We start from the raw sequence: 22,291 nt of genomic DNA on the forward strand, positions 1-22,291 counted from the left end.
CGCGCCGCTATCTCTGTGTTTACATAGCGCGGATGCGAGCCAGTAAACATTGGCCCGGGTGGTCGATAGATTTATAGATAACGATATATTTGTATAGCTCTGCCTTGCGACTCTGCCTGTTTAAGTAGTATTTTTTATTGATGTCGCAATTTTTGAGACTGAAAGGTTGTTAACAAACCTTTTGCCCAGATCTTTGAGAACCCTCACCATGAATAATATCATTAAACTACTTACTAAATTATGAGATAAAAGTAATCAAAAACACATTAATTTTATAAACAGAATCATGTGCGTATGTTTGATGCTAATTCAATCTCAAACGGCTGAACCAAATTTGAAAACTTATAGTAGAGGTAGCCGATAACTTGGATTAAGACAGTACTTAACAGTGATACCCGACATACTCGAAAGACAAAAGTTATAAAATAAAGACGAACAAACAATTTCCATATTACTTAACACATGAGTTAATCTCATCTATAATATATTGGATGGTAATAAAGCGTGCGTGTCCGTTTGTTTAACTAATGCTAGCTATACGTTATGTTAATGAGTTAAACAGGTGATTAACGATCGATCAGCTGATGTAGATAATGTGGAAGGTGATTGATGATGATTTCCTTGTGACTTTCCACTGGAATGACGAAAGATATATTTTCATCTTATGGTAGTTGTTTTTGGTCCTTTTAGCTACTTCTGAAATCGTTTTGATATATGCACAATTACTACATGAATTTAGGTGTCTACACTGTCTACTTAGCTTATTTTATTTCCATTAAGAAAAACAACTTGCAAAAGGTTTTTTTTTTTCAAGTTGCTGAAGAAGTTGAAATTATTAAGCGAATTAAAGTTTGGAAGTTCTTCGGTAAGGTATTATACTTTTTGACTAATTATGAAGTACTTAATACAGGAGTTTATTTTTTCATACTCAGTCAAAAAAATTGTAGGCGAAGAGTACTCTTACATCATGGCCATTAGAATATCTAAAAGGAACCACAACGACACGTTTCACTTCGCATAGGACAAGCGTTTGTATGATCCATCATTCACAAATGCTTGTCCTGAGTCAGAGTGTATTTGAGCATGTGCTTAGAATAGAATAGAATACAAAAGAATAGAATAGAATAGGTTTTTATTGGCATAGACAGTAGGTTTAACAACATTGATGATTACAGTTTTTCAGACCCTTATACTATCTACCTTAAAAATTAGGCATGCAAACTTTAAATTTATTATAGTAACATTATTTACAATTAATTATAAATCTGTTTTAAATTGTGGTTCGAATGCTTGTTACTGGGAAACAAAGATTCCTTATAACAGATGTTACAGAAGTGTGTTCGAAAACATAAATAGACTCTATAAAATAAATAGAATCTTATTAACAGATCTCTTTCCTACAGGGCGTACCTAGTGGTCTGAAGAAAGTTGGCCTGGCGATGCTGTCACTATCAGTTCCCGTATACGATAAGAAAGTCAGTATGCTTGAGCATGGTCTTACTAGTTTGTAGTGTATTGACGAGTTGCGGTGATAATCATCTTAAAATGAGGGTTGATATGTTCCTTAAGGCAAGCAAAGTTTAAACGCTCTTTTAAGTTAGGTTAAAGGAATCGAGTGAGTTGAGATACATTGCTGGCGATGATATATCACTCTTGAGACCAGAATTCTTCGCCTCCGTATTGGGTCCATTTTTGCATGATAAAAATCGCTTTACAGTTGCGGAAGAGAGAGGATGATCTATTATGTGCCGTCTTGCTTCCACAACTTAAACAGTTCTGCTTTGAGAGATAATAGGCTCTCGAAACTCAGAATTTAGCCGCTGCCATCTGTGGACCCAATTTTGACACCCATAATGTAATTTTGCATGTGTGTACAGAAAAAATAATAATAAAGAAGTTTGCTGAATTTTTTGGTACTTTTTTATTTGTTTTGTTTTTTTTCTTTTGAGTTTTGAGTTCTTATTTTTAAGAATGTTGAATTTGTTCCGAAGTTCGTTAATTTCACCTTCAGAAAAACCTTTATTTTAACAACCTTGTTTATTATTTTTAAATTAAATTTACAATCAAATATTCTGTTTTAATAACATTTTACGAGAAGCGTAAATACTAACTTTTCTCATACAAATCTTTCCTGGAAAAGGAACTCATTACTTTCCATGTTGTTTTCATTAAATTATTGAAAACATTTCTAACGTAATCGAGAGAGATATCAGCTTATAACTACACACCACTGGATGCCGGATATAGGCAGATCCATTGGCTGATGCCCCATGTTCAGCCAAAACATGATGCACAATTACGGTGATCTCTCACTGGACACAGCTGAACTGACTTTAACTTACTTTAAGACGAGGTTTTGAGATGACAAGACCTGCTTCTTCGAGGGGTACCTCTCTAATAAGTTATGGAAGTCTGGGAATTAGCTTTTCTAAGCTATTCATCCACGCCAGACCATTCCCTAATGTTCCTTAACAAAGACTTGAATTGCGGCAACTTCTTGCCAAAATGACAAAATACAGACAGAAAATGGATTTTATAAGTGTGCATGTGTACCTTCAGCGCTCTTGTACCAGTCAGCAAAATCCGCTTGCATTTTGCTGACTGGCGAAAATAACCAAAGATGCTGCAAATCTATTCCTATCCAAAATCGCTGTTACAGCTAGGTAAATTGTAAATTTTGGACACAATTTTGGAAAATTGTAATAGTTTATTTTATGGAGGTATCGCTCACTTTGCGGCTAAAATGCTGCTTACATCTTTTGTCTAAACATTCGGAAATGCTACTGGACCTCGTATTGCGATCCAATTGAAATCCTTAACTGAAGGGAATAGTTTCCATTACAACAAGTTGTTAAAGACAGATAACGTAAGAGAATTATTTTTTTAGTAAGGCCGGCGAATCCTTATGAACATGCACCTCTTCGTCGAAAATGGGTAGTATCAGATTTACGTGAACCGCCGTGCAAAGTCTTCCGTGATTTGGACGGCGCGTGGCTATCCGTCGCAATTCAACACTCACCAACATTACCTATACGTAACACAGACATCCCGTAATAATAGAACTGTTTACATCACTACGAACTATTTTCAGATATAATTGCAGAGGGAAAACAAACATATGTGAACAGCGAATAATTGCCGGTGTATGACATTCACGCGATATTGATCTCTGTAAAAACCCACGCTGTATGAGGAATCACCAGTTGGCTACGGAGCAAAAAATGGCCAGATTCCAAGATAGATGATAAAACTGATTATTAATGTTAGGTAATATTTGAGGTATTTACAAGTTCACACTGTTTACGTCCATATAGGAACACTAGTTTAGTCTTGCAATTTCATCTGCTGTTCTGCTTCTTTCAAAGGTTATAACGTGATATTTACAAGTAAGTTTTCTTGAAAAAAATCTAATTCTGGTGTTAATAAGTTTCTCATTAGCACTAACGGCATTGACTATGAAAATGTTTTTATTTCATTACATAATTAAACTTAATTCCTTAATATAAGTTAAAAAGAAACAACCTTGATAATCGGCTTCAGAAATGTTTTGTAGATTTGTGATTGATCTGTACCAAGAATCTAAAATAAAACAATTAAGTTTGAGAACGGTTACTCACAGTTTATTTGTCATTAAACCGATTTCATTACCCACCTAACCTGTGGAAGAAACCCTCAATGCCGCTCAATGCAGTCAGAATCACTCTTTATTTACTACATAAGCATCGATATATTTACTTTTCAATAAACTTAAGCCTTATAAATTTTAACATTATGTAACGCTAAGTAGGTCACACTCCTGTTTCTATGTGTGAATTAATAATGAAATCACAGTCTACTGTTGATTGCCACCTCCAAAGTTAACATGCTAGTGATAAAATTCCGTGGAATAAATTCAATTGACACTTAGTACCCAATGTCGTCTGTCGCGGTACAATAACAATAAATCATTTCACAATTTGTAAAAAGACTCATCGGCAGAAATATTTTTGGTGCCAGTTGTCTGCGTAGTGTTAGGTACCCCTATTTTTTGATAGGCGGGGTAATCCTCATGGACACCCACTCCCTCGAGGTAGGAAATTGGTAGTGTCAGACTTTTACTGACTAAACCTGAACCGCCGTGCTAAGTCATCCGCGTTTTTGTGTCGGTATATGGCAATGTGTTGCAATCTTTCATATACAATTGTTAGGTACCCTTGACTGTTTACTTGCTAAGCTAACTTACGGGTCAAGTTAAAAGCCATGACCAAATTTGGGACCTGTATCAGCATCTAAGAATAAAGGACTCAATATTTTGTTCCATATTTACTTACTCTTAAAGTATATATGCAGTCAAGCCCTAAGTCCACGTGGCATGGCAAGTCTCCGATATCCAACGACTTTAATCTCTAACTACACGTGTCTTTGAACTGCGAACCTTCAGTTGTAAGGCGATAGTCGCTTGGAGGCTAAAACGGTAAGATATTTCATTATGTACTTACAACGTGCTCACATGTGGAGGCATCAGCTTCTTCTTGCGATAGGACACCTAGTCATAACCATTTTAAACTGCCGTGGGTTTGACCACGTCAGAGGCCTAGAAGCAGTTGAGCCAGTTGAGCCTGAGATGTTTTGAGGGTTGGGTTTCATCAAATTTACAAATTGATTGTGTTACGTATTGTAAACGGAAAGCAATTAGGAAGCGGTGAAGGGTGGGCAATTTAGGGTGTTGTCATAATCACAACCTCTCAGTTGTTCCCTCACAACGTTTTTAGCATTTAGTAATCGTTCCTAAATCTTAGCGTAATGAACACATGAATTTTAAATGACATTGGTTCAAGATTAAAATCTATGTCAGCCTAACAATCATTCCACTAGGCTATCACTACTGTGAAAGGTGTTGGAGTATATCGGTAAACGGTCTTTACGTCAAAATCAGCGTTTAATTTACTACTAAGCTTGTTTCGCACTGATGTGGATAAAATTAGGTATGGACGTAGCTGACACCTAGGATCAACATAATATTTGCGAAGCGACGAACAACAGCTAGTCTCTCTATAGAGTAAATTTTATAGATAAACTAAATAGGTTGTGATACTAAACACCTGTTACTAGTAAATTTGTTTGAGCATCACATCCACACGACAATCGGTCATCCGGGACAGCCAGTGTTTACTCAGGACCCATCTTATATTGAGTGAACGTTGAACAAACATGAGATAAGGTGCATATAAATACATAGATGGGAGAAAGGACAAAGACGAGGAGAATTTGTTGATCATGTAAATTACGGTCAAGTGAAATTTAATTAATCAAAAGGTTTTTTAGCAAAATCTTATCTAGTACCTACTACCTTTTCTAGTTTGGGAATGTACTGCTTATTTTTAAAATTTTAAATAATTGTCAGTAGTCTTTAAGCTTTTTCAACAATATTTTAACGCGAAAGTTTGTAAGTATGGATGGATATTTGCTACTCGCGAACGAAGCCGCAATGTAGTTACTAATTGGTCAGTGATGTCTGAAAATGACCAAGGAAGGGACAAATACCTGTCTTTGAAAATGTCACATTCTTAATTTCTTTTGTTCTAATCTTCAACGACTGAGCCCATAGAACATACTTGGACCTAAATTCTTCAAAATAATATTGTTTTGATTTTTTTATAATAACCCTCAACAAGAAATATAATCCTTGTGTCGCGGGAGTTTCATAAACATTTAAGTACACGATTACAAAAACACCCAGACACTAATGGGCCCTACGACCCTACGCAAGAATTGAACCCATGGCACGCCGTGCGGAGTGGATCCTATACCACTCGGCTATCCGTGCATTCAAAATTCTGTTATACTATTGGTTACTTATAACTGTTTATTGACTTACTTTAAGATAACCTGACAGCAAAGGCCAAGCTCTATAACATGTATGCAGCTGTAAATATGCAATAATTTTGCAATTAATAACAATGAGATAAGAAAGTCAAGTAACTCACGTTGTAGCGAGGTAAGTTATTCTCAAGAGAATGTCACACGCATTGACGTTGGTGGGGCCATGAAAACTGCGGGGTTTATAAATAAACTTCAGAATAGAAATGTACAAAAAATTCGTGACCTTATCGGGTAAAGCGGGATAGAGACATTTGATGATTTTCCCATCTGGAAAAAAGAAAGCTGCGTTATCACAAGAAAGTAAATCTGAAAAAAAAATCGAACAACAACTTATTAGAAAAAAAAACAAGTTGTACGCCACTAGGCTTACAACAACAGTGATTAAAAGTGAAACTAAAAAAATGAGAAGAGAAAATTATATTGTCTCGAAATCTTGTAACAACTTATAAATACAGATAATGCCTTGGATTGTTCTTGAGTAAACATATTAATAACAAACTGAAACGTCTAATAACGCCTAATCGGTCTCTTTCAAGAGCTACTGAAAGGAAAATGTCTTGTAGACAGTCTAGCAGACTCTAAAATCTCAATATAATTTTATTCTAGAATCTATAACGGCGTGATAAAATTTATTAACTTGTATAGATTTTGGCACAAACGCAAAACAAACTCTAATTTTCGGTTCAATGAAACAGAATCACAATTTGTGCTGCATTTAATTTCGTTCAGTACACTTTCTCCAGCCATTAACATCGACCACATTACCTCGACCCCTCTGAAGTTAGACACGACCCAGCGTGAGTGAGATGCCACAAGCACGTATGTTGTAGTGTGATAGGGATGATGATACGTTACAGCTAACTTCTCTTGGTTCAGGATATGTTGGTTTCTGTTCCCAACTGTTTATGTTTTGAGGAGTAGCCAAATTGCGTTCATTTAACGAAAGAGTGGGTTGTTTATACCGCACTGTCGCTTTAATGTATTGCATACATTTCTTCCAAGACTAAAGTAAATATTGTCGTGTTTTTCTACTGTAAATATATGTTAGCTAATAAACCTGTTACCTGAGTTGTTGTTTTAATTTGAATCGAGGGTTATTGTAGAAGAATTACTTGTTTCCTGTGACTTCAATTAGGTTTCTTAACTCATTTATTTAATGAGTATACTATTGAAGGACAAAACAATGAATATGTCTTAGATTTGTTTTATAAACTTACTAGCTTTTCGCCCGCGGCTGCGCCCGCGTCGAGGTCGGTTATATCGCGTTTCCAAGAGAACTCTTCAAAAGTCCGGGATAAAAACTATCCTATGTTCTTTCTCAAGGTCAACCCTATCTCTGTACCAAATTTCATTAAAATCAATTCAGTGGTTTAGGCGTGAAAGCGTAACAGACAGACAGACAGAGTTACTTTCGCATTTATAATATTAGTAGGGATTAAAATTGATGATTGCATATAAAGATTATTTCTTTTTGATCAACGACTATCATTCTCATTTGCATCAGATTCGTCACCGCAGTTTACTAGACAACGTTTAATTGATATGTATGTGTATATTTATATGCGCGTGCTTAGCTTGCACAACCATGTATTGAACTTGGTCAGTAATAAATTAGTATTCCATTCTCAAGGGTGGTTTTATTTGGTAGCTGTCAGCTCGCATATACATTGAAAGCTTTCTGTTCAAGCCCTTAGTTCAATCAATTGGAAGAATTCACTTTCAGTACTCCTAACTCTTTATAAGCTCATTAATATGACCTAGGCAATGTCGCATCAAAATAGAATAATATTATAATATTAAGAAGAATATACATGTTGGACCTGTGTCCAGGTGCAAGCCTTTAAAAAGGACCGGGTCTTTTCACATGAAGGGATCCCGTGACGGTAAAAAGAAGAATATTAAAATAAATATTACGGAAAAGACATTACTTTCCGATAAGCGATGTCACTAACTATAACGTGATTAAGGCTTAGAGAAATGCCACTTTTGCGAAGGCCCTGGTCTCTCACAAACATTATTCTTTCTTTGCGTTGCGTACGTTAATTAATGCTAATCGCCACCCCAGTTTTCGTGGCCGCACCGTTTCGGTTTCGCTTAGCAACGGCGTCGGCTTACGGCGTAGGCTCAGGTAGCTCTCCTTTGTATAAAGTTAGTGATTATTGCGTAATGTGTTCGCGTGTTCGCGAACGCGTGAAGGATGAGCTCGTGTGATACACGCACTATACACAGTTCCGGGAACGGCGTGGGTGGTGGACAGATCTGGCTTTATTGGACACCAAGTCTTGGAGTACTTACTTATATTAGGTCTTACTTATATAGTAGGGTCTTGAATTACACAAGACTTACAGTAGAAGATCGCTTTGCTTTCGTATTTTTACTGAAAAGGATATTACAGCAAAGTAATAGCACAGCAACATAGAAAAACATACTGTTAGACTTTGGTATCAGCAAAAATCTTTAAGTTTCATACAACAAACTCTGCCTATTCATGCCATAAGTAACGTTAAGGCGTTGATTTTGATTTGCGGTTGACCCGTATATTATGACATGAAGAAATATTTTACACTAAAAACGCCATCCCTTACCGTCACAACAGACCAGTCTTCAATAGGCATAAGAAGCTTGGATAATCAAAACTTTGCGACCAATCCGAGGATAGGTATAGGGAATGTTCCCTATATCCATCCTCCTTGGAGTATACAAGCTTACAGGCAAGTCTAAATGTACAGTCAGCGACAAAAGTCAGCTAACACAATCAGATTTTCGAAGCAACCACATGCAACGAAATTGAATGAGCTGCTCCTTCATCTATTAGTTATCAAAATAATTTCCTGCTAGAATAGTTAAAGAAGGATTCTTTCATGTTGCTGAACGAAATCGTTCCTTTGTAAATTTGAATTTTAAATCTTTAAACCTTACCTTAAGTTGCTGACTGTACCTGTACAGCTTATCAAACACCGTTCGAGCAAATATGCATAAAATTCATATTGAAATCAATTTCAGTTGCGTTGTTGCCTTTGAATTTCAAAATAAATCCCGAACGAGATAAAATTTGGATTTGTGTGCCAAATAAACGGATGAAAAACTCATTTTGTTGGTTTCCTCCTATAAGCCTTTAGATTTACAGCGAGCAGACGGGACGTACGATTTCATAAGATTTTAGAAGTTTTTTTTTTAGATTATTTATATGATTTACTACTCGATAAGAAGAATTTAAATTAATCGATAGTTGATTAATTGTCAACGCCATTAGAAATTTTCTTAAATTGTTTTTACTTAATATTTAAAAGTTTAACAATTAAAACGCTAATATAGAAGGCAAACAAAAAAATACACTTATTAACCTATTTAGTATTTAGAAAAGTAAGTAAATTAAACGTAACTCACAAAAATCGTCAGTTAAATCTATACAAATACAAAAAAATCAGACAAAAGAAAATTAAATCTTAATAAATTAAACTCACTCAAAGACACAAGCTATCTTAAAAACTTTGAACAAAACTCTACTCGACAATCTTTCCTCTCTCCACTATCTACCTTCAGAGACTAGCTACTGTACAGACATACATATAAACCTATATATACATACATACATATACACAGGTACACAGAATCTCTGATTAAACAAAATTGTTTGATTGTGGTACCCTTATTTACACGCGCATGATAAGTAAAGTCGTTGGACGCGCGAAGTATCCTTGTAGCGGCGTCGGGTAAAATACATTTTTTAATGTTGGGGTTTTTGTTCACCGTTCACTATGCGTTCCACTGCTGGGCACAAACCTCATACATTGGGAAGCTTTGAATAATCTTGTGTACATGCATAAAATAAAATACCCTTGTATAAAATTGAGAAAAAGAGATTCTTAATTCAGCCGTTACGTGTTCGTCGGTTGAGCATGTATAAAGATGAGCATAACAAATACATTTTATTTTATTTGAACAAATGATATATGATAGTTTATGGAATAAGGAATATACTGGGTTAGTCAAATGAATAAAAAATAATGCAGCGACCAAAATAGCATAGAAATGGTAAGTAAAAGTTGGTACATAGAAAATGGCTACATTAATTATTCCTCGGAGTGTAATTAGGTAGCTACAAATAATGCCTGTCCTGTAAAACGTTATTTACTTTATGCAGCAAGGTTTTATTCGTGCAAATATTGCAGGCACCAATTATATGCAGAAATAATATTGTCTTTCGTTTTTTTTTCGTAAACTCAAGTCGTTTGCACATTTAAATTCATTATTTTAGAGTTCCGTATTAATAGGGTATAAACCAAGGCCTATTACTGAGGCACCGCTGTATATCTGCCCATTTGTCCATCTGTCCTCCTGTCTGTCTTTCGCCAGTCTGTATCTCGCGAACCGTAAGATCTAGACAGATGTTTTTTACATATTCTGTATCCCTGTTGCCGTTATAGTATCAAAGGCATAAAAAATAGGTAAAGATTTGTTTTCATTTTTGTTTTCTGTGTCCATGTTTCTACTGAACCCACAGTGTCTGACTTAGACTTGACCGTCTCTCTTAATAGTGGCAGATTAAAACGTGCAGTCTGAATCGATTCTCGCCAATGCTCGTTCAATTAATATTTTATTGAAAAAAATCATTTAAATTTAACGAGTTCGAGTTACTTTTTATTTAAAACAGAGATTGAAAGATGGTTTATGTTTGTGCAAAATTCTCGTTTAATATAAAATTGAATTCGGATTAAGGGATGATTCAAAATATCAGTAATTGAAAACTATGAAACGAAGAAAAATTCTTTTTCTTTATGGGTATAAAGTATTAATTACACGAGGGCTTAACACTGGAAAAACGCCAGTCGGACCCGCGCCTGTGACAGTTCCGTAGAAATAGCCTTAAATAAAAAAAAACACGTACATATCTACTTATACATATGTATGTATGTGCAACAGCAAAACAAGATCTGTGAATTTTTTACCGCCGGTAAGTATGGTAACACCTAGTCTACTTTTCGTTTGAAGCAGTGAACAGGCTGCTAGTTGAATATTTCATGACCTCCAAACAGTATATTATATGTAAATTAAGTTTTAAAGTGATTTAGGATCATTCATCTTGTTCAAAGCGTCTATTCATAGCATCTTCACGTCAAGAATAGAATATTCTTTAAGTTAGATTTAGTACAGTAAATAGTGGATTCACTACTTTAGAATTCTCTAGCTTGAGACGTTATTTCTTTTTTTTCACAAAGGGCTTTTCCAAAATTTCTTCAAGTAATGTTAATGCAGTTGTGAAAGAGAGATGTGCTCTATCTTATATTTCTTAGGTAGGTAGGTAGGTAGGTAGGCCTCAGTGTTTTGTCAAAGTAAGTTAAGTATTTATTTGGATTGGATGTCTGGATATCATCTGAAACTCGAACCAAAATATGGGTTATAGAAATGATGAATCATCTTGCTCATTCAGCATTATAAATATTAATAGAATAAGATAGAGCCAGTAATTTTCTTGGGAATCTGAGCGAAATACCTCAAATACGTCCCAATTTCAGACGTTTGAGAAAACTATTTGGGGAAGGTTTTGGCTTAGTTCATTATTTCAAGAAACACAGACCGATGAGCATAGACTTTACTGAAGCGTTCCTCATTATGTTTTCTTAGATTCATAAACATGACTTGTGCTCTTGGCTACACATTCGTTCGGTATTTTAACTCAGGACAAATTGAAAGAAAGTTGAATATAAGATTTTTATTCCAGTAAATTTTATAATCGATCCAGAATTATCTGAAAAAGCAATGGCTAGTCGTTGAAAAATAACCCTGTATAGGTTCAGGAACAAGAATACAAGTACAAAGAAGGTAAAGCAAAATTGTCTGTCTGTGAAAAGTAGTAAACGCCTTGATAGAAAGAAAATGTATCGTAGTAATCTGCCCCTGATTCGTTTTCCTTCATGTAACACGAAATGTTATTGTAAGTTAACTTCGACGATACAAAAACAAACCATTTTTGTGTTTTCATGAATTAAAATAACAATAACGCTCAAGTAACCGTCTCTATTCGGGCAGAAACCCTTCGTTTCCATTCAGCCATATTACTTTTGTTAAAAAAATATTTATCCGTACTCAGTTTTTCCTTTCATCTTTGAAACAGATTTTTATAAAAAAAAAACATGTTAGATCTAAAACATTAAAGGAACATTGTATATTGTGCCTTTGGTGATGTCGCAGGGCGGGCCCACAAAGGTACGAGTATTGTATTAATCTGAGCAAATTGTTATGTAAACGCTAACTTTTGATTTGAACAGATTTTTCTAAGGCGCCTCGGGATTCTCTGAAGGATCGATTTGGGGATAGGAAAATTAAAATTTCCAGCAACCAGTCCGATTGTCTGACGGAAGAAAATTAAGGTATCTAAAAAGATAGCTTACATAGGATCCTCTCTTCAAAATTGATGCTTAGTTTGACAGGTTTTCGTTTTTAACAGCAATAAAACTATTTCTAATACATCTTAAACTTAGTGATTGAATGGACTGAAATGACATAGTACTCATGCAAATCCGTCAATTTTAAAAAAGCTTAAATTACTTTTAATTATAAACTAAGCTCATGAAAAAAACCAGGACTAGCTTTGAATTAATTAAGCTCTAAACACGCATAATGGAACATTAATTACAAGGTTTCATGGTAAACAAGAAGGTTGTAGTTAATGTTAACTCAAAATATATACCTCCATATTATTCTACATCACGATTTTCCTTAAATTAATTTTCTGGTAATTTCTAAGGATTATTTTGGTCCACTGCTTGGAGTACTTAAAGCTGTTTTGTCCTGAAGTTTCTCTTACCACTCAGACTTAACCCAGTCCTTCATTTTTTACAAAAACCAATTTACAGCAATCTGGTTCAATATTCAAGCTTATGTTTCACGCAGCTTCAAAAAGTTACAAAGATGAGTCAACAGTATTGTTGCCTGAAGTCAATTTCCATCCTATATCCCAACTTGCCCTGACCCTTCCCGCCTGCAAATCACTTTGCGCGACACTAAACGCCCCTTTTTTGGGATGTATTCTTGTTCGTTATATCTTAGGGATGATTTTACTCCGTAATCGCGGCCGTCATTTTCTTTTACGGCTAACTTGTTATATGATGTATGTGAGCTAGATATTTTTGCGCTATATTTTGGGATTGTCCTTGGTGTATCTTTTTCGGTACATTGACTTCAGTTTATTAGATAAAATAATCTTCGAGGAAGTGAAGAATATTTATAGACAGGCTTGATATTAAAGACAAAATTCTAATACTGATATTTTGAAGCACAATTTTGTTGAATATCTGTTGTGTTTATACGTGAATAAATGGATGACGGTCTTTGCTTTTTTGCTTCTTTTTTGTTCTTACGCCGTTGATATAAAAAATGCCATGTGAAAATTAATCTGAAGGTTAGAACTGTAAATGAAAAAAATGTAGGGCTATGAGAATAACAGTCTGTTATAAATGATTTGCTCGAATAGCCACCAGCATGCAACAAAGTGTGTTAACTAGTCGTGAGAAAATTCTAAACAAGTTTTGCTCCTTGGACTGAGGAATTTTATCGAGTGAGAGTATCCAATAATAGAAAATTTGCACCCTTCTGATGTTGTAGTGAAAGTTTTTGTGTTTGCTTGTTATTCATCAATGCTTCAGGGATCCTCATTTTTTGGTCATTGATGTTTTTGGGTAAAATAATTATACGCTCTGGGTTTTAAATCTTGACCCTTCAATATATCAACTGACTGTCTTTTTGTGATTCATTCAGAGACCAGGGATCTTCATATTTTGGCCACTGTGCCATCTTAAAAGAAGCATTTATATTTTTGGGAAAACATTATCTACGTATTCTTTAATGTTGATCCCTCAAATATGAACTTATATGTCTGTATGTTCTTGTGATGTCACAGCGTTGACGTTTGATCCCTGACTTTATCCGGAGTTTGTTTTGAGACTGCGACCCATTGTATCCCCTTTGCCCTTTGTTAACCTTTGAAGTGGTCTAAGTAACGACAAGATTAAAAGCTTTCGGTTTGAGACCAAGCCTTTTTGGGCCTAATAATGGGGTTTTATAGAAAGCTGAAAACTGACTGCTTATTTATACGAATTACTTAACGATTCAAAAAAATCTGTGCAATGTATGTTACCTCAATTTACTGAAATAAAACTTAAGTTTAAGAAGATCTCAAGAATATACCTAATGAAAGTACACACGTAGGCGAATCCAGAATGGCGGGACGCCATCAATAAATGAACAAGGATTCAATTCAACTCAAAATTGAGTGACGTTTAATTTGCTGTAAAGTCATGAAATACTGCCATTATTGGAACATTATGTCCAATCTCTAATATCCTGGACATTTCCCAGCTATAATTGTTATTCTGGCGATAATACTAAATCTGTTGGATCTGCATAATTGCCGATGAATGCCAATTCATAGATAGAAGATCATGCGCGTCTGTTTATTTGGGTTTTAGTTCAAAGGAGGTATGTTGTAAATATGAGATCGAATAATCTGATCGAAGACGTGGATATTGCGTTGATATGAAGCGCATGAAGCTAAAAAGGTTGCATATTAATGTATGACGTTGAATTTTTTTGGCGTTATATCAAAAAATGACGCCTCAAGTTTTGTGATGAGTGGAAAGGAGTCAGACGGGTACTGATTAAAACCAACCCATGCTCCTTCCTTTGCCTTTCGTGACATTCCTGCTAGCCCCGCAGGCAATAATACATAACTATGCATTTAACTACTAACTGAACTGTGCTTACTTTTTGGGTTAAGGATGGCACAAAAAATAACGTGGTCTTATAGTTTCTGAGATAACCCCGTATTCCGCCTAAAACTCACGAACTCTACTTGTGTATTAAGTATGATTTGTAATTATTTATTTATTCGTAGTTTTCTAATATCTTTTTAAACCCAGTTATTAATCATAGTATTATACCTAGTCGTGTAAGATTTGACCGATAAGCCAATAAATATGTCAATAGCCTGCTTAATTACAATAATCAATTAAATCATTTTATCAATGAACAGTCCTTGTAATTAAATCATTGATGGAACAATAAATCTTTATAACCCATTCATTTCAAAGCAATTAATTGTCACTATCACAATCTCACTTATCTAAAGTAAATAATTATAATGGTGTACCTCTTTACAAGGTTAGTTCGTCACGACACGAGAAGGATGCGTTTATTAAAGTGTACGTAGTTAGTATGATTCGTTGCGCCTGAGCAATCTCACTTTTTGAGTTCCATTTTTGAATATTTTGGTGTTTTTTTTTGTGTTTAAAGTGGTAAAAGTGGACAGTAAAAGTGAATAAATTTTATTTTTGAGCTGTTTGAGGTGAAATACTATTGAAACTAGACTAACACTTTGTTTGAACAATTAGTTTTAACCTTGCTTAATATTCGTTTGAAGTGGGAGCGTTAATTTGCAATTCAATATAAATTAATGTTTAGAGTAACTGGCACTAATTGCTGGGGACTATTGTAAATACTTGATACTTGTAGCGAATTGTTTTGTTTAGGACTAGATTTTGTACTTCGATTTTCACTAAGTAATGAAGTAAATTATTGTGATCAGTAAATCCATTAATACTCATTAAAAATGTATGATTCTAAATGAATATTTATTGTTTTCGATGATAAATTGTTTAGTTATCTTTTATTTTGCTATCTCAGATACATTTACACAAAAATGAATTATTATTTGTATTATATTAAAACACACTAAGAGACAAGCAGAGTAGTAGATACATTAAAGTAAATATTTTGACCTCCCGCTTCAAACATACCTTCATTATTACTCTTTCAAGTATCAAATAGTGTTACCAAAGTGTGTCATATGTGTGAGATGTGACGATGACGTCACTGGGGATCCCCACGGAGGCTCCCGTGCACACCATACTCTTCACATCTGCGTACACACAGAAACCTGTCAAAGTTGTGCCTAAGAAGGTAAGGCAACTGATTGGATCTTTGAAACGTGGGTAGTGACGTCATAGTACCTACAGTAGAAAGATTTTTGGGGCTCATTTCACCAAATATTTCGCCGGCGCCAAAAATTAGGGCTATTTTTCATAGCTGCAACTGTAACTTTAAAGGTCAACCTACAGTTTCAAGAGACTAGTAAAGACTGTTAAATGATGTTACGGTTAAATACGCGTGAGTAAACCGTTACATCATTTAATAATGAATCAGTCTCACGATAGTTATTATAAAAATCTAGTAAAGACTGTTAATCGGTATGGGTCATACCCATTTGAAGTATGCGTTTAAATCTTATTCAGATCGTTTCCTATCCGACGTTTGATATGATAGTTACATTCATCCATTGACCAAGAACTGCATTCATAATCTTAATATATATAAATCTCGTGTCACAATGTTTGTCCTCAATGGACTCCTAAACCACTTAACCGATTATAATAAAATTCGCACACCATGTGCAGTTCGATCCAACTTGAGAGATAGGATAGTTTCAATCTCAAGTTACAGTCGCAATTTCTTCTAACCACGCGCACGAAGTCGCGGGCAACCGTGAACCGGGTAACCAATAAACCTGATAATACAACAATTAAAGAGATCAAAGAAAAAAAAACAGCAGCACACTGGCCAGCAAGAAAAACATAATACATGATATTCTAAATTGGAATCGTAAAGAGTAACACCGCGTTACAAAAGTTTACGAATGCAGTGTTTAATTGAATACAATTAAGGGCCTATTAGCATTCATTACTGGCCGCTTAACGTTTTCTAAAAGGAAAACGTTTGAATAGTCTTTAAGAATGTATTAAAACCTTACCTTATTTATAGCACTTGTTAACGACTGGTTATTAGGTATGTTACAAATGTAGAGAGGTAGCTACAGCAATAGTCGTTCAACTGTTGCAATACGTATGTAATTTTGAATGCAAAAATTGCGCATTTTTGGTCATCACTGTCAAAAGTACGATACGCAATATCGCAGGCACTTTAGTTACACACGAAGTTTTTTTAGTGAAAACCGTGTCAAAGTTTGTTTCTTGATTCAAGAAAAGTTATTGAAATAACAATTGTTTTGAATTAAGAATCTCAAAACTGCTTCAAAGTTTATGCTGTCAAACGGTTTGAACACGAAACTTTAAGATTACGCCTGAAAGGGAACTTCCTTCAAGCGTAATCGTAAATTTGTATTGACTACTTAACTTATTTTAGAACTAATGCCGACCCACGCTTTCTCATGTTATCCATCCGAAATCCATTGTAAGTAAGCAAGAAAGTCGCGGATTCGATCCCCGCTTAAGACAAGTATATGTGAAATTTGATTCCCTGCTCTAAGTCGTGCATGTATGTGTCTTCAATGTTTCCGACAGAAAAGATTTGAGAAACCAATTTATTTGCGGAGGCTTAAAAAACTGTATTCCGAAAACCGTAAAACATAACGAAGGAATACACCATTAAAGTATTCATTCAAACAACTATTTTAAAAACGATTCCATATTTGAAAACCCTGTTATAATGTTTACACATCACTAATAGCAAGCAGGCTTTACATAAATAATTTCTATTTTTGACGAACGTAAAAGTTTATTGTTGTTATGACTTGGTCACCAACGCGACAAAGGTCGTAAAAAAAAATAAAAATAAAAACAACAGTGAAGTGATAATAATAGTTTTTATCAAGTCATCAGAAACCGATTTACTTCATTGAGGTTTTACGGGGTCATATTTACACAGAGGCTGAAAATCAATGATTGAAAATGTTAAAATGACTTAGCTAGCAAGTTATTTAATAGAAGAGGATTATTTAATACAAATGTTATTGGAAATATTAGAAGTAAAGTAGTTCTTTCATTTTAATAGACTTAAAAAAAAACAGGATTATGCTCTACAGCGATATACCACGTAGGTTGAGCAGCGGGTACCGATGCGATTGTCAGATCAGTTTAATGAGATTCCATAAATCGAAATAATATTCTTTTGAGCTGGCAACCCTTTTACTGCATGATGTTGACGTCAACGGCGCGTCATGGCATTAAAAAGTAATTATTACAAGTCCAGTGTGTAACGACGAATTTAATAATTAAACTTTTATTTATTTTGATAGTATTGATAACGACGTTTAATACACAGGCAAATATTGTCCGAGTGACGTAGGTATTGATTAAATGTGTTTTTGACACAGGAGATGTTAAGACAGAATACTGTATATTTGTTATTTGATGGTCTGGCTATCACACTAATATTATAAATGCGAGAGGATATGGATATGTGGTTGGCGCTCTTTGGGGGAGGCCTACGTTCAGCAGTGGGTGGCGATAGGCTGAGATGATGATGAGAGGATATGAGTTTGTTTGTTTGTTACATCGTCACGCTGAAACGGCAATTAAGGTTTATTGAATCCGTTTTTGTTGAGGAAGATATTTGTAGCTATAACCGACTTGTAATCGGGCTATAAAAAGTTGTCAATTAAAACTTACCTATAAACTTGTTATTTTGTTTTTTTTCTGTCTAAAATCTCTTGTCCGGTAGGTGTCAAAACATCGTAAAGTTACCTACTTAGGGCATTTTTAAAGAGACAAAGACTCACTTAGAGACAAACTAAAAAGTTTTTACAAATCAATTGGAAAATATTAAAACTATAAACTCTACGCTGTGTTATTTTTGAGCAGTTGAATACACACCTAATCCTAGATTGATCCCAAATAAACAAAAGCTGTGATAGATACTTGTTCCTCTGCGATAATCAAGATGGGTATTACAAAAGATCCCGACTAGATACTTAATCATTCATACGCCTTGAAGTTTCTTACTTAACACTCGTGATAAAATTATCAATGAACATAATCTATTATAAGCCGTAAGTACTTGTTGGGCACGTGGCTCAGACATGACAGTCAGGTGTTACTGCGTACCATAAATTATAGAGCTGTTTGTTACGACCATAAAGTTGTTGTAGTTTTATTATTTACGATGTCTATGTAGATCATTGATGTTTAAAAATATACAACCTTTTTTGTATTGAGTGGTGGTAGATGCCGATTTAAAAGTGTGGCAAATGGAAATTATGGGAAAGAATGATGTGTCTTGTGAAATTTGGATGTTTCCGAAATTATTAGAAAGGGGTGGAGTAAATGCGAGGAGCATAAATAAATGGAACAATATAAAACGTCGCTTTATCATTCATATAATACATAGCCTGGAATTTTCCTCAGAGAAATACAATTGCGAGCCGCTTTCGTGTTGAAACTCACTTGGCTGCAGATGCATTTCAGATTTACCCAGGGTACCTACTGGAAGTGTACGAATCTTATCATTGGTCACATCAATAAGAACTACAAACATCTATAAACCGTTAATCAGAATTCTGAATAAAATCTCTAAAGGAACGATCTCTCATCCACTCTCAAACTTATAACAATTCTAGACAGAAAATGAGGAAAAATCTTTCCGTTACCTTTTATATTTCAAACATTTATATGTGGAAGTATATAGCCGCATTTTAACAGTAAGGTCTAACGCAACAACATACAAATAAAAATATTTATTCCTCCCATCACTTGGCGGCCTGACCATGGAGGTTTATAGCGGTTTTATTGCGTCCGTCAATTGATCGAGTAAAATTTTCTGCTATTGCCAACCGTTGCTACGGGTGTGTTATGTAAAGATTTATACGTGTTGGTACGGAATAGTAAAGTGTTTTCTTCCTGTCAATATCAGAGCGTTGCTTTTTATCTAAATAATAAATAAGATCGGGGTATATCACGTCCATGAAATAAATCAGGTCATGTGCGAATCGACACCGTGAACCTGAGGCTTCCATACATTGTATATAATTTCTAAAAAACAAGAGATAAATAATTATAATTGGTCAGTATCAAAATGACTGTACTGATTGTTGCTTTACCTAGGAACTTTATCTTTTAACTCTTTCTTTATTTTAGTAACTTAACGTAGCTTTATTTTGGAGGCTGTCGAAATCTGTTACCATTTCATCCGTCTAAGGATCACGGTTTATAAGATACAGCTTTGTGACAAATTGATAGATACCAAAGCCAACAGGGTTCAGTATACCCTTTGAGTACGAAACCCAAAAAATAATCAAAATAAGTAATGAAATTATAGACAAAAAACGAATCAGTGAAAAATCATTACGGCTTGTGTAATGGACGATATATAATTAAATATGAAGACCCATTGTACAGACTACACCACAATTTAATATTACGCCAGCTACTAAATCAAGATTTAATAATTAAATAGCCTTGTTCAGTGTACAATGCTAACAATATATTTTATTTAAAGACCACATTTATCGTTTAGCTAGACAGGCTGTAGTTATTTTGTAGCTAGTGGGTACTATTCACTTTGATTAATTGAGTATACATAATATATTTTCATCTGGAATGCCTGAATGAGATGGTTCGTGTCGATGGTCTGATTTTTAGTGGTCCTTACTACACCTAAAGTGTGAAAAGTAACTAGTTATTGCACTCAAAGGGTAATAATGGAACTCTACTTAGGCCCTGCTGTCTATCCGTCTGTTACCAGGTTCAGGGCAGGTTGTATCTCATGATAAAATATTGACGGTCGAAATTTTCACGGATGAAGAATTTCTGTTGACCCTATTACAAATAATAATTAAAATCAAAATCGAGGTTCAGCAACGGTTGGTACCTTTTGACGTATTGACGGGTGACCATTTTCATGTAAAAGGTGGCTTTGAGAACCCGCAGGGTCACGAGTCTGACGCGCAATAACTCGGTTTTTACCTATAACTTAACTTAGCTATTATCTACTGGCTTTTCGCCCGCGTCGAGGTCGGTTATATCGCGTTTCCAAGAGAACTCTTCAAAAGTCCGGGATAAAAACTATCCTATGTTCTTTCTCAAGGTCAACTCTATCTCTGTACCAAATGTTATTAAAATCGGTTCAGTGGTTTAGACTTAAAAGCGTAACAGACAGACAGACAGAGTTACTTTCGCATTTTTAATATTAGTAGGGATTAACAAATACGTTCAAGATCAATTTTACTCTTACACTTGAAAATTAATCCTTCGTTTTAAACTGACATATCAGCCTTCATTAGCGTATTTAAAATTAGAACACATCTCAGTTCGATCAAATTTAAATTAAATCGTAGTTACGGGATGAAATCTGCGAATCACCTTTGATATAGCTCGTTGAAAAACAAACATTTAATAAAGACATATTGACCATGATAACACAAGTAAAACTGAACCTAAACTTTATTATGTATAAGGTCTGAAATTAACTCATTAAGGCACATTATTATTTGCGATCTGTAACATCGAAACGCCAAGCTTCGATGTTACAGATCGCAAATAATAATGTGCCTTAATGAGTTGGAATAAGGTATGCAATTTCTTGCAGTTGCTCGGTTATTACTTTATATTATTAGTAAAAGTTAATGTCAAGCAATTTGTATGTGATTGATTCGAATGAGTGAAGATTATCGATATCGCTGAATCTCATGATCGATATTGAATGAGAAATTCATTCAATCGTTTTGAATTGATTTATCAGATTCACATGCCGTCTTATTGGGACTTTGATTTTGAACAGGAAAACTAGTGTCTTCCCTATAGGAGCAAAGAATTTTTCTAGAAAATACTTATTCTTACCATAATCAGCTACTAGCCTATTACCGTGTGCAACAATTGCAATACAAATCATTTTGAAGCGGTAATTCTAGTGAAACGTCTTCACATCGATGGTACAGTTTTATAAAGTAACCGTTGCTATGGTAACCGATTACAAACAATAGCCGTATCTATGTTAAAAGCTGCCTTATTATAATGTAAATTGTAATTTATTCATAGACTCAATTTTTAGACTAATTTTTTTAGGAAAATTTTGCAAACTCCGCATTAAAACGTACTGCTAATTATTTTTTCTCTTTCTTAAACGCACTGTCACATATAGGTTCTATATCGAAATGTTAAAATTAAACATTTAAACTAAAAATGTAAAAGCAATTATATCAAGCCTTCATGAAGTTCATAAAGCATACGAAAAAGGTTCTACACATCATTAAAAACTGCATCAATAAAAATACAAACATAATTCAAATAAAGATCTCCCTCAAACTAAACTTAAACTTAAATCCTAACGAAGAGCCGAAGACTTACAATTGTGGAAGCGAGACATCGCTATACGCATGTATAGCGCTGACTCCCTCGTTCTGCATCTACTTTCAGAAACGATTTCAGGCCATCAGTAGCGTTGAAACAGCCGACAAGGGAGCACGTTCAACGTCAAGTAAATTACTAACAGTTTGACTACTTCATTGGACTAAGCAGGGAATTGGGGCGAGATCTTAGCATTGTTTTGCCTTGATAGAGGCAAGAGGGAATTTTGACGAAACTTCTTGTTTAATGGCATGTAAACTTTGAGCGGGCTTACATCGTTGTTTTCAAATATGGAT

At 34.7% G+C, this 22,291-nt stretch overlaps 1 protein-coding gene across 3 annotated transcripts in view; it reads left to right on the forward strand.

Moving 5' to 3' along the window:
• LOC113502870 (transient receptor potential cation channel trpm) overlaps nucleotides 1-22,291 on the forward strand; it is a 221,897-nt gene that overhangs the window by 15,966 nt on the left and 183,640 nt on the right. For 2 of the 3 annotated variants that reach the window (XM_026884607.1, XM_026884616.1), the window contains exon 2: nucleotides 1,404-1,475. The exons of the other annotated variant lie outside the window; for it this stretch is intronic. In XM_026884607.1, the coding sequence (XP_026740408.1) occupies nucleotides 1,404-1,475 (72 nt within the window). The remainder of the gene's footprint in view (nucleotides 1-1,403; nucleotides 1,476-22,291) is intronic. 3 annotated transcript variants of the gene reach the window in all.

Source organism: Trichoplusia ni, chromosome 2, assembly GCF_003590095.1.
Source record: "Trichoplusia ni isolate ovarian cell line Hi5 chromosome 2, tn1, whole genome shotgun sequence".
NCBI lineage: Eukaryota > Metazoa > Arthropoda > Insecta > Lepidoptera > Noctuidae > Trichoplusia > Trichoplusia ni.